Source organism: Abramis brama (assembly GCF_963993115.1).
Source record: "Abramis brama genome assembly, chromosome: 3".
Taxonomy (NCBI): Eukaryota; Metazoa; Chordata; class Actinopteri; order Cypriniformes; family Leuciscidae; genus Abramis; species Abramis brama.
In genome coordinates, this window is record NC_139965.1 from 60901613 (window position 1) to 60920746 (window position 19134).

A 19134-nucleotide genomic window follows, 5' to 3' on the forward strand; every position below is an offset into this window, starting at 1 on the left:
TGTTCTCCAGAACGTGGTGTATTCAGTGTTTTCTTTGTTTTTCTCCAGATTGTTTGGCCTGAAGGATGTGATAAAGCCTGGAAACTGCTCTTCTTTCGACCTGGTCCTCAACACTGATCACGACTGGCCCGTGTACGTCAATCCCGGGATTCTCCTGCTCCTGTACATCTCTGTGACGGTTGTGCTGAAAATCAACACTTACAGTCTCAAGGTGCTTTCACACACTTATTTATTCAATCTAAGAGATCATTCACCCAAATGTGTGATTCAGCAAAGCTGTGGATGTCAAGCTTTAAAAAGGAGAATAAAAGAACCATGAAAATAGTGCATATCATTCAAAGACATCTGAATTTCTTTGGCTTAACACTCTTGTAATGCATTTAAAAAACTGTTGCATTCTCAGTCTGTTTGGACCCTGTGAAACTAACTTAATATTTTGTATCTGATCCGTAATGTTTTAAAAGTTTTGAATGTTACCAGGCTATTACTACATTTACCGCCTTTTTAATTCTTTGACATTTAAAATGTTCCTACAGCAACAACAGCAAAAACTAATGTGTTGCAAGAATGTGTTTTTATTAATATTTTAGTTTTTTTTTTTGAATATACCATTATATGAAATTTATAAGAACATATTATATGGGGATTACCAGAATGAACTCCATTGACTTTATTGGATTTAATTAAATTCCTTTGAATTTATAACTCACGAGTGCTCAAATCAGTCTACGTTTATGAAAACTACACATTTTTTTCTTGCAAAACAACAAAATATATGAACTTTTGATCTACAAACAGTCATTTCTTTAATCTGAATTATTCTGTGTGTGTGTGTGTGTGTGTGTGTGTGTGTGTGTGTCTGTGTGTGTGTGTGTGGATATGCAAGCATGTTTATAAACAAAATGCGTGAAAAATGTGTGTGTCAGTGTGTAGGAAAGAGGCTAAATGTATTTTACAAATAATTTGAGAAAAATTTAACTAACAGATGAAAAAAATAAAACATAATTTCATGTGTAAAGCCACAGTTTAGTTTCGGGTCAAAACAGACCCGGGTCGCAAAAAGTAACTAATTAGTTTAAATGGTTGTATCTTTTACATTTTTTAATAACAAAGATTTTTTTTTACAGTCTGAACACATTTCCAAAATTTTATTTTCTTACTATAAACTATGAATACAAAATAAATAAATAAATAAAACTATGCATCTCTTTTGGGTCAAAAAGCACCCAAATGCATTAGATACAGTAAACCCGAACATCTTACAATCGTACGCCACTGATTAACGCGTGTCTCGTTGTTTGTGTGTGTAAATGAAGTGATGTAATGTGTGTGTTTGTGCAGACCCATGAGGAAGTGAAGACCGCTCAAGCTGATGAAGTAGAGCTCAGGCCGTGGGAGGAACGCAGTGAAGATGACACTAAAGTAAGACCTTATACACACACACACACACACACACACACACACACCAATATCAAACTATAGCAGGAGCTTCACTGCTCTGTTTTGAGGGCCATTGTAGGATGTAAGATGGCAGACCGTTAAAACATGTACATTTACCTCAGTGGTCTAACAGCGCTGGTCAATGTCAAAATGATGGCCAATCAGATCAAAGAAGGCGGGGCTTAATGTTCACTGAAGATGAGTGTGAATTCCATCGTGACGCTTCTAGTTTTTACTGTGAAAGTGCGTGTGTGGTAATATACAAGCTAAACGTTTAATATTTGACGACTGTTTGTGGACATGTTTAACGACCCACAGGAACGTGCAGTGATGCAAAATACTCAACTTTTTTATTGTAATTTCACCATTTTGAATTGAAAATATGCAATCATTTAAATTATGTCACTCATTACTCTTGAAGCTCCGCCCTCTGTGCCGGGAGCAGCAGCTCATTTGCATTTAAAGGGACACACACAAAAACGGTGTGTTTTTGCTCACCCTCAAAAAGTGACAATTTTAACATGCTATATAAAAATATCTGTGGGGTATTTTGAGCTCAAACTTCACACACACACACTGGGGACATCAAAGACTTATTTTACATCTTGTGAAAAGGGCCTTCTGTGAATGAATCATGTTTGCTGTTTGTCTGGTTTAGCAAACGCTTCTCACCGCGGGAGACTCTCCTCTGTCGGAAACACACTGCTCTAAAGAACCCGTGACCAACGGCTCAAGCCAACATGACACGGGTAGGGGAAGAAATGGACATTATTTTTGTATTTACACATACAGAAGACAACAGTTCACACTGAAGTGTGTGTTTATGAGCCTGAACCTGAACCTGTAATGTGTGTGTGTGTGTGTGTGCAGGAACTGCTGGAGAGTCTTCGGCTGATAATCCTCTTCGTCTGGTGGGACGGATGATCTTACAACAGAGTTACATTTGTGCCCTAATCGCCATGATGGTAAAACAAACATTCACACATCTATATCCATCCATTCATCCATCCATCCATCCATCCATCCATCCATCCATCCATCCATCCATCCATCCATCCATTCATCCATCCATCCATCCATCCATCCATTCATCCATCCATCCATCCATCCATCCATCCATCCATCCATCCATCCATCCATCCATCCATCCATCCATCCATCCATTCATCCATCCATCCATTCATCCATCCATCCATCCATCCATCCATCCATCCAAATGCGAACATGTTACTGGGTTTCGGGCTACATAAATACATCATCCCTGCTGTAGAGACCCGATATACTTCGAGCTAAATTGAAGAACGCACTGGTGTGACATCGTTTCAAACTAAATCAGGCCAAAACTAATTTGAAACAGTTTGCCAAAGTGAACTTTCTGAAAAAATTTAATTCTGGCTGATAAACGCCTCTGAACTCTCATTGGTCAGTGTGGTGATGATGTAATAAGTGGGTGTGGCTCTGGGGCTCCGCCTTTGAGGATTAATCCCCGGTTCATTTCTTCTGTTCAGTCTGTCGAGGTCGGACGCCAGTAAACACATGAAGACACTGGAGAGACGCTTTATAGTAGAAACTGAAGCTGTATTTCTAGTTGAAAGAGACACTGACACTGTTTTTAACATTTCATCTAAATGCTTTTAATGCTTGATTTAAAGCAATCTATTGTATAAAGTGCTGTATAAATCAGCTTTACTGTAGTGCTGAATCTCAGAGCTGGCTCAAACATCTCCACATCTCTATGATCAGATGCTTTCTGAACCGCTGCTTTCTCACCGCTGACGTTGTTGTGTTTATAGTGTTATTGAGAGGAAAGGTTCAGCACATATTTACATATTCATCTAAGCGTCGCTCTCATCAGTGTGGACGGCGTCGGGATGTTCGCTAAAAGTAATCGTCTGCTTATTTACACTGCAAAAAATGCTTTTCTTACTTAGTGTTTTTGTCTTGTTTCCAGTCCAAATATCAAACATTTCTTAAATCAAGATGCATTTACTATAGTAAAATGACATTAGACATTAAGTCTTGTTTTCTAGGGAAATAAAAAAATAATTAAGTGAGTTTGACCTGCCAATGGGGTTTGAATTAATATTATTTTTCTGACCCCATTGGCAGATAAATTAACTTTTTTTAAGCATCAACTCACTTAATATTGATTAATTCCCCCGGAAAACAGGACATAATATCTTGTCATTTTACTCATCTATTAAATGCATCTTGATTTAAGAATTTTTAGATATTTGGACTGGAAACAAGACAAAAATACTAAGTAAGAAAAGCATTTTTTGCAGTGTATTTCAAACTTCTGTTTACTCCTAAGCGAAGAATGAAAGAGAACTTCGCTGTGCGTTTATCAGGGCCTTTATTTGGACCCATTTTGACCAAACCGCCAAACCACACACACACACGTTCAGTTTCTCACATTTCCATTCTATTCGATCTAAAGATGACCTTCTAGTATGTCCCTGTGTTCACACCGTTATTGAGTTGTCCTGTAGCTCAAACAGTAGAGTATTAGCGCTTGCAACGTGAAGGTCATGGGTTCGATTTCCCGGGAAAGCACAAACTGATAAGAATGTAAAAATGTGTATCTTGAAATGCAGTGAAAGTCCCTTTGTATAAAAGCGTCTGCCAAGTGCATAAGTGTAAGTGTGTTGTCCTCTTGCAGGTGTGGAGTATAACGTACCACAGCTGGCTGACGTTTGTGCTTCTGCTGTGGTCGTGTCTGATCTGGATGCTCCGGGCACGTCAGCGCTTCGCCGCTCTCTGCTCGCCCTTCATCCTCCTGTATGGCTTGGCTCTCTGTGGGCTTCAGTATGTGTGGGCCATGGACCTGGAGAGCGAGCTTCCCCAGCACATCGGCACCATGAGCCTGCGCCAGCTGGGCCTGGACCGAGCGCATTACCCCTGTCTGCGCCTGGGAGCCATGGTGAGGACAGTGCAGCGCTGGCAAATGTGCTTTAGTACGACTGCCATTATCATATAATACTGGCATAAAATAATAAATATCTGGGTTCAGCCACTGTGTCTTGTGGTTTTCCAAAGTTATTAGCCACTCAGCATTTTCACTGGCCACAATATTTACATCGATACAATGGGGAAAAACTGCTATATAGATATTCTTAATATTATCTCATAATTTGGCAGCAGGTTTATTAGGCTGCTGTCACTTTAAGAGCGGACGCACGCAGCCATTATACTGTTACACATGCGTTTTATTACGCAACTGTTCATGTTCACTTAAAACAGAACTGACTGTGTTTACGTGAATGCTCGTCAAAACCGGTATTTTGGCAATATTTTGTGTGTATTTGACTGTTAAAGTGTAATAAACAGCGATAAAGAGTTATGCGCAATCCCTCGCCGAAATTCAAGCCCTGTAACACCAACAATATTCATCCGGAGCAAATGAAAGGAGTGAGTGAGGAGAGGCGGGTTTGTGTGTCTCTCGCTGTCAGAGAGATGAGAGAGAGAGAGAGAGAGAGAGAGAGAGAGAGAGAGAGAGAGAGAGAGAGAGAGAGAGAGAGAGAGAGAGAGAGAGAGAGATGAGAGAGAGAGAGAGAGAGAGAGATGAGAGAGAGAGAGAGAGAGAGAGATGAGAGAGAGAGAGAGAGAAAGAGAGAGAGAGAGAGAGAGAGAGAGAGATGAGAGAGACGCTGGTATCGTGTGTGTATTCTGTGGGAAATGAGTATTGGAAGCATTTAGACTTTTTAAAAGACTACAATTGAAAAATAACTTTGCAGCTCAAATACTAAGCAACTTTTAATGGAAGAATTATTGTAAGAGATTTTATAAAATCATAAGCTTCGAATTTCTGCATTTTAATCCCTCCAAAAAAATTGCCCCGTTCACTTCCATTGTCATTTTTCATTTTAGAGTACAAGCGATCAGTCGAAGTAGTTTTAATAGTCAGAAAATCTGTGATCATCCTTCTACACTCTAACGACTAACATTGCCCACAATGCATTGCGCCTTGGACGAGGATTCGATTAGAACTACAAACATGAATAAAAAAGCGTTAAAAAACTACAAACATGGCGGATTTGCGAGACCGACGGTTCAGTAAAAGGGGTTTGAGTGATTCATAATCAGTATCTAACCTGATGGAAATATATTTATTCAATGTTATCCATGTTATATTTCATCAGCAATAACATTGAGAACTTTTGTAAAGATACATTTGGCCATTACCTTTTAAATGCTCTGCATGAGCGACCCACGACGTGCAGATCAACGTGCTGCTAAACCTGATGATAATAGATGATATTGAATGTGGAGGATTTTAACTCTTTAAGATGATTGGCTGTAATTTAAATGGTAACAGGATTGCATGTAACTGCTTCCAGTTAAGTGTCTGTATGATAAATGGCTTTATGTATTGGGATACAGATGGCTGCAATAAGCTTGAAGATTCTGAGAAATGAAACAGGAAAACTTGAAGTCACTTGCTATATTTTTACACAATCCAACCACATGATCAGTCATAATTCTCATGAAGTTGCTCAATACACTGTGAGGAAAGTGTAAATATTGCTTCACTCTCTCTCTCTCTTTATTCTCAGCTGCTGTTCACATTAACATTTTGGCTTCTGCTGAGACAGTCGGTGAAAGATACGTTCAGCAGAAAGAAGAGAACGAGCGTCCCGTTGCAGGAGGTCACGACTGGAGGTGAGCGGGAACGCCAGGATCTCGAGGGACAATGTCATTATCTGCGTTTGAGAGCTGCACGATTCTGGAGAAACTGAGAATCATCATGTTTTTGTTTCAAACTAAACAAAATAACGTGTAGTTTACTAGAGGTTCAGCCAAAATGTGCATCTCTTTAAAAAATAATCATTTTAATTACTCTTTTAAAAACGATCGGGTTGAATAAATGATTCAATGACTCACTTATAAAGACTCTCATTACTGGATGAATCAGTATTTTTGAACGAATCTCTTGAATGATTCAATGATAAACACATTTTTTAGCAGTCACTTGACGCCACCTACTGGTGTAACGACGTAATTGATACAATCTTTATTCAAAGCATGTTACTTTCAAAGGGTGATTTGCTCTTATTTGATCGCTACTGTAGACATCAGTGTTTATATCCGAACTATAAACTTTTTATTAAACTTATTAAACTGTTTGTGAAGCTGTTTCATAAATAGACATGACAACACGACACGACATGAAGTCAACAAGTGTGCTAACCACAGAGCCATGGCGTTTAAGAGCATAAGATTCATCTTTCTATTAGTCATTATTATTAAAGCATTCATAATTGCTCCACCTCACCTATTCTTCCCATTTCTTTCTCACACTCAAATAATGTCAAAGACATTTGCTTAAAGGAGTAGTTTAAACAAAAATAGAAATTCTGTCCTCATTTATTTAATGTCCTCATGTTAATCCAAACCTGTATGAATCATATATGTCTTCTGTAGAAATCAAAAGGAGAAATGTTGTAGATTAATAAAGCTGCTCTTTCCACAAAATAAGCAAAGACAATAAAGCACCACACAAGTACTATAAATACCCATACATTATATTCATAAAGTTATCTATTATATATACAAGTCATCTGGAGAACTATGAAAACTTAGTACACTCTTAAAAATAAAGGTTTCAAAAGGACCATTTTTATTTTTTATAATAACCATTTTTGCTTCCCCAAAGTACCTCTCAGTGAACAGCTCTTAAAAGAACCATTTTTTCTTAATGTGAAAAACTTTTTTAATAATCTAGAGAACTTTTGTCATTGTGAAGATCCTTTTGTGCAATTGAAGGGTTTAAAGCTCCTAACGGGACCATCCAGGGCCTAAAACTAACCTTTCTCCCCTCCTGCCCATGGCCGGAGACTTATGAAAATCAAAATATATTTTTTTTACTACTTTTGCAAAAAAAACTAAAAAAAGGAAGTGATGACACCAAACCTTCATATGCCAGTGAATATTCACAATTCTCTATTCTTATTTAAACAACTAGTGCTTTCCAACGTCGCAAATAACACTGCATATTCTTCACTCTATACATTAAACTTATTAAAGTTGCAAAAGTTATTCAGCCAAGAGCAGTCAGGGATTTTATCTTTGTCTTTTGTTGTTTGATTAACATTAGAAACACGGACGGCGGGAGGAATATTAGGCTGCTGTCACTTTAAGAGCAAGTGCACGGATCTAATATACTGACACACATGAAACACACGCAACTGTTCACTTAAGACATAACCGGCTGTGTTTACTAGGATACTCGCTATATTTTGACATCATCGTGTGTGAGTTTGGCCGCTCAAGCACGCGGAGATGAATGAGAGCTCAGTTTAGTGTTCGTCACGCAGCTTTTTCTCTTCTTATTTTGTTCATTCTTGATGTGATTTGAGTATTTTTCTTTTTCTTTTTTTTTTCATTTAACAATTTTTATTGAATTTCTATTAAACCATGTAGCATTTTCTACAGCATATGTTGGACCAAATGTATACAAACATATTATGGCTGGTTGTGTTATACAGATATTAATCAGTATGTAAGATACCCCCCCCACCCCAACCATCCCAGTTTGTCCCTTTAAATCCAGATCTTCCCAAGAATGATTGTGATTTGAGTATTTCTCCACAGACGGAGGTTTGAGAGTCTCTGCTTGTCTCTTTCAGAAAGCACAGGCCGAAACGAGTCGATTTTAAAGGTGTTGGGTGGGCAGGTGATGAGTCTGTACGCGAAGTACTGGATCTACGTGTGTGGAGGCATGTTCATCATGGTCAGCTTCGCAGGAAAGCTCGTCGCCTACAAGATCGTCTACATGCTGCTCTTTCTGCTCTGCATGTGCCTGTATCAGGTACACTTTACCAGCCCACACACACATAATGTTCTGTACTTCATTTAGTCCGAAAACTGAGTGGAATGACCCCTCTCTCTCTCTCGCTCTCTCTCTCTCTCTGCCCCTCGCTCTCTCTCTCTGCCTCTCTCTCTCTCTCTCTCTCTGCCTCTCTCTCTCTCTCTCTCTCTCTGCTCTCTCTCTCTCTCTCTCTCTCTCTCTCTCTCTCTCTCTGCCTCTCTCTCTCTCTCTCTCTCTCTCAATTTCAATTTTCAATTCTCTCGCTCTCTCTCTCTGTCTGTAGGTGTATTACTCTCTCTGGAGGAGGTTGCTGAAGGCCTTCTGGTGGACGGTGGTGGCTTACACAATGCTGGTTCTCATTTCTATATACACCTTTCAGTTTGAGGACTTCCCAGGATACTGGGGAAACTTCACTGGATTCACAGAACAGCAGTACGGCTCCTGATTACCTATTTACTATTTGCGTTTCAGATGATTAACTCTTTCCCCGCCATTTCTTCTGGCAATCCATGTTTTCTCTGATATACAGTAGGCCTGTCAAAATGGCTGAAAAGCTCAATTCGAATTTCTTTCTTAAATATTAGCACAATTCGAATTATATTTGAATTCTAAAGGCAATACTTAATGTTGAATGAGTGTGGAAAAAAGCTTCAAAAGAATGTGTGAAAATTTTATGTAACTTCTCTTTTTGTGTTCTACGGAGAGTCCAGTTGGTTTGAAATGGTGTGTGTGAGAAAATATCGATAAAATTATTATTTTCAGGTACACTTCTTGTTATTAGGGCTAAATGTAGAATTCAGAAACCCTTGTTATTAGCGACACTAGTGGCCGTAAAGTGAACTGCAGCCAGCAACTTATTATTTATTTTTTCCTTTGTTACAATCTGTTCATAAATAGGCAATAAAAAAGTGAAAACCCCTGAAAATTCTTCCATACTGTATAACCCCTTTAATGCTGATTGCATGTGTTTGTCCACCTTTAGGCTGGCTGATATGGGACTGGAGACGTTCAAGCTGTCGGAGCTCTTCAGCAGTATCTTGATCCCGGGCTTCTTCCTCTTGGCCTGTATTCTGCAGCTGCACTACTTCCACAAGCCCTTCATGAGGATCACAGATCTGGAGCACGTCACTCCCATCCACAGGCATGAGCATCAGCTCTGAACAAATGCACACACATATACTACATTCGTTTATTTGACCAAATTAAACACATTTTTTATTTAATTATTTAGGCATTAATTATTTAGAGCTGTCAGAGAGAGCATATATGTGGTTTGATTAAATGCATTTTTAACACCATTCATTTTGAATGCTATTTGTATGCATTTGTTCACATTTTCACAATAACTCTTTCATTATGTTCTGAGAGATTGAAAATCAGAAACCAAAAGCACAGAATATTGTTGTGCCATTTTTTCACTTTAGGTACATTTTTAAAAATTGTTCTAATTTTTAATTTAAATTAAAAAAAAATTTTTTTTAAACTGTACCTTCCAAATCCTTACATAATAATAATAAAAAATGTGAAATCAGGTCATCACAATATCCCTACTTACTACAGTGTTTAGACTAGGGCTCGGTTTAGGGTAAATTATGCGTAATATGCAGTGAACATTAAAAAAAATGAAACATTGAATACAATGAAAGATTTTGCATCTTTAATGTAAAATTACAACCTATCCAATGCCACTGAAAACCACAGTGATACATTTCAGAGAATAAAATGTGAATAAAAAATGTAACCTTTGCCCCTCTAGCGGTTAAAGCACAAATCTGCATGTGTTTTAGTTGTGCTTCGGCTCTGCGTGAATGAATATGATTAATCCGACTGCGCATAAATCATTCACTGCTAGCCCGAACAGATATAACCAGCTCTACAGAGATATAGAAATAAATAACAGCACAGGTCTATAATGAAATATCTTCACAATAGATAATGCGTTACAGTTTATGTGTTCAATAAAACACCTTACTCGTCTGTTGAGTAATAAAATCACCATCATCTCTGCGTGACTTTTACAGCGTTTCACATCAGGTCTCGTCATCTCCGAAAAGCCAAGCTTATGTTGATTCTTGTTTTATTACGAGATTATTATTTATTTATCTGTCGCGTCTCTTTTTGCCAGCAGACTCTCCTCTGTTCGCCGTTGGTTATCTTTATTTACGGATATAACGAGACGCACACAGGCTAGTGACGAATGTACGCAATTTCCCACCAAAACCATCCTGACAGGTCTAAAATATAAACCCTTATAATAGGCTTACATAGTGAATCAGAGTAAGACATAAACACGATGTATTGACAAAAGTATTGATGATGTGTTGACTCATTATTTAAATTTATTAATTTAAAAAAAAAAAAAAAACAGTGTACCTTTAAAATGCCCTGACTGCATAAGTGAGCACACCCTCTTATAAACGGGTGTGTTGCTATAGTAAGTGTACATGTAAGGTGTAAAAAAGGACACTGTTATAATATTCTTTTTAAATATATATATATGTGACCCTGGACCACAAAACCAGTCACATGAGTAATTTTTTTTTAAATTGAGATTTATACATCATCTGAAAGCTGAATAAATAGTGTTTTAATTATGTACGGTTGTTTGTTAGGATATGATAATATTTGGTTGAGATATGACTATTGAAAATCTGGAATCTGAGGATGCAAAAAAATCGAAACATTGAGAAAATCTCCTTTAAAGTTGTCCATTTATGTTGGCGATTGTGCTGCATTCACTCACAGAAATACATGTTTTATATATTTACGGCAGGAAATTGACTAAATATCTTCATGGAACATGATCTTTACTTAATATCCTAATTATTTTTGGTATAAAAGAAAAATCGATAATTTTGACTCATACACTGTATTGTTGGCTATTGCCACAGATTCACCCGTGCGACTCGTGACTGGTTTTGTGGTCCAGGGTCACATATTTGAAATAAAAGTGTGACTTAGTTTTAAGTTTCAGACTTACTGAAGATATTTGTTTAAATCTGACACATTCCCAGAGGATGTGTCGCTCTCCGTGAGAAACATTTGAGATATTCAAGAAATGTGATTTTTCTGACTATCAATGTTAATTTCCCCACAGGAAGAGAGGAATCGAGAATCCTGATTTGGTTCGATCCACAGAAGAAGTGAGATGTGAGGAGGAAGATCAGGTCACGGATCAGGGGGATGACCCATCGGAGGTCGACGGTGAGTCATGAACGCTGCTGATGGAGCTCAATCAGAGCAATTTTACACTTAATATTGATAAAGACTAGAGATGCACTGATACTAAGTTTCTCTGCTGATACCGATAGTGATTCTTCAGAACGATATCTTACGATTCGGATAGTTTGATTTTCTTTGAAGGATCTAACTAATGCTGTAAACACTATACAGCGAACCTCTCAGTTGGTACATCACTATAATAGTAGAGGTTAAAATTAATAACAGATCTCAAACTATTATACTCAACTGTTATTTATTTTCAGATATAATAATCACACTTAAATAAATAAGGTAGTACATAAGGTAGTTTTTGACAAATTTATTCAAACATACATATAAAATTAACAGTAAATAAGCTCTTCTCTAGTGTTTTTTTATTGGTAACTAACGAACTGAACATTGAATAACTTTCCTGAGGTAAATACAACATTACGTGACATGTTTTCATGGCTTAAACACTGATTGAGACATGATACATTTCAGTAAGTTGTACTGTATCTTTCAACATTCCTTCTGATGTTCATGCATGGTTTTTCGTGCTATAACTCGTAGTAAAGTGGAAAAAAAGACTGAACTGAGGCGCTACAGGGATCCGTCAAGTCACATAATGCTATCAAAGAGCGTCAAAATGCTATTTATTGTATAAATTCCATGATAAAATGGACAGAATTTGAAAGCTGAGACTTTGTTTCTTATCACAAGTAACAAAGCACAAAGCTCTTTGCAATTATTGGATGGGAGGCGCTACAAATAATGTTTGGTTTAGGGAAAAACTGCAGGTGATTCATAGGGTCAAGTAAAGCTTGTTATTGTCACGTTAACCTTGACAGCCCTGAATTCAACACGAGAGATTTTCTTCACACACAGTAAGAGACTGACACGTTTTTCCACCCCTTTTGATTGACAGGATATAATCGGTCCTGATCATCTGCTGTTTTTAAAGTCCCCCTGTAGTCAGTAATTTTACCCCTTTTAAAACTCATCTCTGATCACCAAAATGACATATTTAAATGTTTTTTCTTGAAAACAAATGTCTTCATGCCTTAAAATATCTTGAATGTAACTCGACACCCTTGCCTCATTTAGTATGCACAGTTCTATGAATATGCAAATGAGCCCCGCCTCCACTCACTCACTCAGCTCAGAGATCCACTGGTTGACGATCACACGTTGATCTGATTGGTTACAAGGTAGTTTGTGACGTCAGAAACACCAGCGATTTCAAAGCGTGTTTTTGAGACTGTCTTTGGTTCACTGCAGTTTTAAGGAGGAAATACTCAGCAATGGAGTCGACTTATGAATTTACACATGGTTTGTCTTAAAGCACATTAAAAACACCACATAGACAACATTAAAAGCTGGATTTTCACCACAGGGGGACTTTAAAAACAATCAGATTATTGTCAGATACATCGGTGCATCTCTGTTCAATACTCATACGGTCACCAACATTCACCCCTAATTTTACTGTGCATTCTTGCTCCGTTCTCAGAGGCGATTCCCAGCAAGTGGGGACTGGTGATGGACAGACTTATGGTGTTGTCGACGAAGTTCTCCGACACCTTGACCCACATCCAGAGCTTCATTTGGAGAGTTTTGGAGCTGCACATCGTCAAAATTGTGGCTTTTTTTGTCGTCTGGGTCGCACTACTGGAGGTCTGCACGCTCTCATATCTAGGCCATGTCATCATGTTGGTTTCATAACCTGCAGTTATTCACAGTCAAACCAACATTTACTCAGACACCTTCAACATTTCTCACATTATCACAGTTTATTCACTCTAGTTTAGAAAATGGTAATAAAATATGAAAAGAATCAGTTGATATTTCACTGGTTTTGTCCATCCTTCTGTTAGACTGTCTCACACATGAATTATGTTGAATATCTGTCAGCTGTTAAATTTAACTACACAATTAGATGATACCAGTTTAGCTCAACCAATCACCAAGCAATGCTTCATTTTGTTCAGTCTGTGTGTAAAAAGAGCATTAGTAATTAAAGAAAAAACACGAAAGCAAAACATGATCAGCTCAAAGTGTCCGAATCATTTTTGGTCCCAAATGTGTATAAATGTCACTGGTAGTCTCTGTATGAAGAATATTTGGGTATAATATGTCACAGTTTACTTTATTTTGCTCTCCTCACTTACAGAAATGAACTATAGTGTCCTGAACACACTAGTAAAAAAAATATACAAAATTATATGATATTTTTTTTACGCTCTTGTTTTTGCTCTCTTCATTCGCAGCCGTCGGCGATGAACTTGGTGCTGGTGGTGCTGTGGAGTTTCGCCATTCCTTACGGCCGTTTCCGAGCCATGGCCTCCTGTATCTCCACCATCTGGGTTTGTGTCATCATCGTCTGCAAGATGCTGTACCAGCTCAGTGTGGTCAACCCTGCGGAGTACTCCAACAACTGCACCGTGGTGAGACACACACACACACACACACACACACACACACACACTAATGCGTGGTTGGTTAGAGGTGTTTAGAGAGGACCTCTTATGTGCTTTTTGGGCTCTGCTAGAATAGGTTTTCATGCTTGAATGTTCAAAAAACAAAAATTAAGGGCCTTATTTTAACGATCCAAGGGCATGGTCTAAAGCGCAGGGCGCTAGTGCACTTTTCAGGGCGTCCGAATCCACTTTTGCTAGTTTAACGACGGGGGAAATGGTCGGCGCTCCCGGCGCATCATCTAAAAGGGTCATCTCTATTCTCCTAATGAGTAATGGGTGTGTTTTGGGCTTTAGGTGCAATAAACCAATCAGAGTCTCATCTCCCATTCCCTTTAAATGCCAGTTTCCATGACGGATTCGCTATTTACATGGAGGAATGGTGTGTGTGTGTGTGTGTGTGTGTGTGTGTGTGTGTGTGTGTGTGAGGTTAAAGCGGGGCCATCTATGGGACAAGCCGGATTCACCATATCTTTATGTACACAATAAAACATTTTTACATTGTAATCCTTTTATTTTTAATATGTGGCATGTTTGTGTGCTGCTGTGTGTGCCTGTGTGTGTAATAAGCAGAGTGTGTGTGTAATAAGCAAAGTGTACAGGCGTTGTGGACCCTATAGGCTCACATTACTAACGCGCTCTTTAACAAATAAATAAATACTGCGCCATTGACTTTAGATCATTGACTTCGCTCATCATGGCGTGATTGTGTGTGTTTGATCATTCAAGTGCAATAAGCCGTGATAGAGAACTGAGTTTGTGAGAGGCGGCTTTCTGTGCGTTCACTTCAGACGCGTGTCGGTCAGCGCGAGTGACGCATTCAGATCTTTTTTTACGTCTTATTATAACTCTTTTAACATCATGCATTTATTTAAACTATTTAAACTGCTATTTTAAAGTGCTAAGAACACGTGTGTGCAAGATTTTTTTTAGCGCAAAACAAAAACAATACAACATTTTGAGAATGTATCCTGCGCCATTTGTTTCACAAACACGTGTGTGTTCTCACATCATGTGGGTTATTGAGGAGAGGTGTTATTAGTTTTCAGACAAAAAATTTCAGAACCAGACATATAATTTGTAGCTTGTAGATGATAAAAAGGCCATATGTATTTAATCTTGGGATCTGAATATCATACAGACTTTAAGAGTGGACACAAACTACCCAGAACTCCCTATTATCATGACTTTTGCACAAGCAAGCACTCACATTTTCTTCATAAAATCTTTTACACAGGCACTTTTACACACATTCAGGCACCGAGTTTTCTCTTCCTCCCACACGTATACCAAGATTAACAACCGTCTCATAAACTTAACACTAATTAAATAAATGCCCTCAAGCGTGGATAAAGTTGATGTGTTTAGTCTTGCATTTTATGGATGTTTAAGGGGAAAGAAGTGGTTTGTTTCTCTCAGGTGATTTACAAATGCTCAGGCTGGCATGTGTTAGTCACCATATAAACGCTCAAACTTTCCTCTTCACAGTAATTAGTCTATTCTGCTGACAGGATTTCGCCTATTCTCGCCTGTTTCTTTCCATTCAGTAATTGTGACGTGTCCTAAACAGATGCAAAATGATGACGTTATGTTGGTAAACATTTCACTTTCGGTGAGGACAGAACAACTGGTGGACACATGTTTACTCTTGCTCTCGTTTCGTATCTGTAGCCAATGGCGAACGAGACGAGTCTAGAAACCGATGAAGTGCTGAGCTCCACCCTGTACCGAGCGCCTGTCGACCCGGCCAACTGGTTCGGTGTTAGGAAACATGCGACTGCCCTTGGATACAGCAAGGTGAGATTCACTTTAGTCTTTTCTTTCCTATTGTGCCCTATATCCGAGTGAACGCTTCTGGAACAAGAACAAATGTGGGCGGGGCTTGATTTTGTCTGTGAGTGATTGATTGGATGGTTGTGGTTTGCTATTGGTGGATCTCATGTGATTGACAGGTTGCCCCGCCCACATCATCAGAGAAGAGAAGTTATTCTGATTCAATATTACCAGGAACATGAATTTAAAACAGTAGTAATGAGCACGGATAAATCATGGATAAATACTGCAATATTCCATAAAGAATTGTCAATATTGATTTCATGGTGACTTATAGTCACTAATAGTGCCATATGTTTATCAAGTTATGCTCAACTCTAAAATATGCAATTTCAATCTCTAAATGTTATATTTAAAAGAAAAAAAAGTCAAAAAGTTGACCTTAAGTCTTTACACTTCATTATTTGATCAAATGTGTGTTTAGTTTTTTACACAAAATTAGTTAAAAATAATAAAAATGCGAGGTCGAAAGACAACGTCACACACTACAGTTCGAGTATAGTACTATACATAGTACTTCCTGTATACTTTATAGCTGTATGCTAATATTTATTACTAAATATATCCTTTGAGTTACCAGTTTTAATTTTGATTTAGTTTTATTTAGTCTTTTGACTAAAAGGGCATTTAGTTTTAGTCATATTTTAGTTTTAGTCGACTAAAGGCCAGTCCACACCATCGGACGATAGCGTTCTGTTTATTCGAAGCGTGCCGTAGCTTTGTCGCCTGTCGCTTTAAATGCTCGAGTTCTTAAAGCAGGATGGATTCTGATTGGCTGTCGGTGTTTTATCAGCTGGAAAACATCGTTCTGAATGTATTTCCAAAGACATCGTTTCTCTGTGCGTTATCATTATAGTTGAGACTCTGCTATTCTAATGATTTCTATCGTTAGTTATCGCCATTGGTGTGAATGGGCCTTAAATCTACAATAGATGTCGTCGACTAAAATCTAGTGTCAGTGAAAAAGAATCAAAAATATGAGTAAAATAACCTCAATACAACAAATAAATAAACATTGCTTTAAGTTTGTGAGGCGGGTCTAACTGTAATATTCAGGTAATCAAAGGTAAAATAGTCCTTATTAAAGCTACTGAAGTTACTCAGAGCGGTGAGGGATTTCTCTTTGTCTTTTGTTGTTTAGATGATCATTATTGACTCGAACAGCTGCAGGTTTAGGCTACTGTCACTTACACTTTACAATTTGCACTGTGAGTTACATTATACAAGTTCCTTGTAAAGTTTTATACCATTTACAGAAGTATTGCCTCATATTGGTCATATTGTGTATGTGCTGCACGATATTGAAGAAAATTGCGATATGTGATAACTCATTAAATAATGCGACTTTCGATATGCGATACGATAATGCTTAAAGTATGTAAAATAAACTTAAACTATCTTTAAAATATATCTAAAATGATATAACCTACATGCGTGTTTCACATTCTTTCTGTGACGAGAAAACATCCCTACAGCTTCTGCCAGTGAACATCAGTGTTTTACTGTATATAAGAAGTGTTATTTTAACATCACTGGGGTTCAGGGGTTCAGGTTATCCTACATTAGGGTTATTCAATAACACAAACTCAATAATCAAATGTAAAAATAAAACACTGCTTAGTTTTCACTGTATGAATTAAATATATCCTGATTCTTATTAAAGCTACAAAAGTTATTGAGCCGAGAGCAGCGAGTGATTTTCTCTTCGTCTTTTGTTCATGACTCCAGTTATTGCAAGCCGTTGCGATACGCATATCACGATATTTGGATAATGTCGATATATTGTGCAGCCCTGATCATTAGTTCTCCATCACACGCGGTCACAGCAGCTCTGTGTTGTGTGCGGTTAGGATCATCTGCTGGTCCTGATGCTGCTGGTGTTTGAGGCGACTGTGTACCGGCACCAGATCCATCATTACAGACGACAGCAGCGCTCGCCTCCGACAATCCCAGTCATCTTTCCTCAGGCCACCCGAGACACGCTGGACCAGAGTCTCCTGCACTGCCTCAAATACCTGCTCAACTACAGCTTCTACAAGTTTGGCCTTGAGGTACGAGTTCCTCTTAGACTAAACGCCTCGTGTTACACGTGTTACGTGGAGTTACTGTAGTAATAACTATAGATTGTGCATATTTACATGCAACTAACTCTAATCCTAAGCTTATAGTATGTTAATTAATATCACTCAGTACTCAAATGTATAATTACACTGTAACAAGGACACCTTAAAATAAAGGCTTATACATATACTTTACATTATTGTCCTTGTTACACGTTACATGGAGTTACTGTAGTAATTACTATAAATTGTGCATAATTACATGCAACTAATTCTAATTCTAAACTTAAAGTATGTTAATTAATATCAATCAGTACTTACATGTATAATTACACTGTAACAAGGACACCTTAAAATAAAGGCTTATACATATACTTTAGTGTCCTTGTTGCACGTTACATGGAGTTACTGTAGTAATTACTATAAATGATGCATAATTACATGCAACTAACTCTAATTCTAAACTTAAAATGTTAATTTATATCTCTCAGCACTTAAATGTATAATTACACTGCCACAAGGACACCTTAAAATAAAGGGTTACGTTTTATTTTACAGTGTCCTTGTTACACGTTACATGTAGTAATAACTATAAATTATGCATAATTACAAAATCAAAACCCTCCATCACAGCAGTGACAAATTGGTTGGGAATCTAGCGGGATCTTCGCATGTTTCCGAATAGATTTTCTCAAACCATTTCTCAATATCATTTGCTATCAATGGCAATGAATTAAATCTGATGATAATCTGCTTCTGTAGATCTGCTTCCTCATGACTGTGAATGTCATTGGCCAGCGAATGAACTTCCTGGTGATTATCCACGGCTGCTGGTTGGTGGCCATCGTGGTGCGGCGGCGCAGAGCGGCCATCGCCAAGATCTGGTCAAAGTACTGCCTGTTCCTGGTCGTCTTCATGATATACCAGTACGTTCTGTGTGTGGGCATCCCTCCTGCGCTCTGCATAGGTGAGGCTTGACTGGATCACCACATCACTTTTGACAGCTATCCTTTTTGTCTAACTTTAAAGTAATATACGGGTTGTTTTATATTGATTTAAATCTTGAGATGTGTTTAAAAGATGAACTGTTTTTAGACTCACAGACACAGATAATAAAAGAATGAAAAAAGAATAAGTAAATGGGAAATAACAATATACAGTACAAAAATATTTACAAATACACAAAAATAGACAATAGACGGTATGTACAAAAAGGAAATATAAATAAGAAGTATGGTGTGTTAAATAAATAACTTTTTAACTATTTTTTTTATAGTTTTAAAGTGATTAAAACCCCTCTAATAACAAATAA

General features: G+C 37.8%; 1 protein-coding gene across 1 annotated transcript in view; it reads left to right on the plus strand.

Moving 5' to 3' along the window:
* The window catches only part of piezo1 (piezo type mechanosensitive ion channel component 1 (Er blood group)), a 144568-nt gene that overhangs the window by 79883 nt on the left and 45551 nt on the right, over window positions 1-19134 (plus strand). The window contains exons 8-22 of the mRNA XM_084108660.1: window positions 49-211; window positions 1342-1422; window positions 2099-2189; window positions 2311-2405; window positions 4103-4363; window positions 5997-6102; window positions 8070-8251; window positions 8535-8683; window positions 9234-9392; window positions 11349-11455; window positions 12966-13129; window positions 13723-13899; window positions 15601-15726; window positions 17613-17813; window positions 18585-18789. Coding sequence (XP_083964786.1) covers window positions 49-211; window positions 1342-1422; window positions 2099-2189; window positions 2311-2405; window positions 4103-4363; window positions 5997-6102; window positions 8070-8251; window positions 8535-8683; window positions 9234-9392; window positions 11349-11455; window positions 12966-13129; window positions 13723-13899; window positions 15601-15726; window positions 17613-17813; window positions 18585-18789 — 2267 coding nt within the window. The remainder of the gene's footprint in view (window positions 1-48; window positions 212-1341; window positions 1423-2098; window positions 2190-2310; window positions 2406-4102; window positions 4364-5996; window positions 6103-8069; window positions 8252-8534; window positions 8684-9233; window positions 9393-11348; window positions 11456-12965; window positions 13130-13722; window positions 13900-15600; window positions 15727-17612; window positions 17814-18584; window positions 18790-19134) is intronic.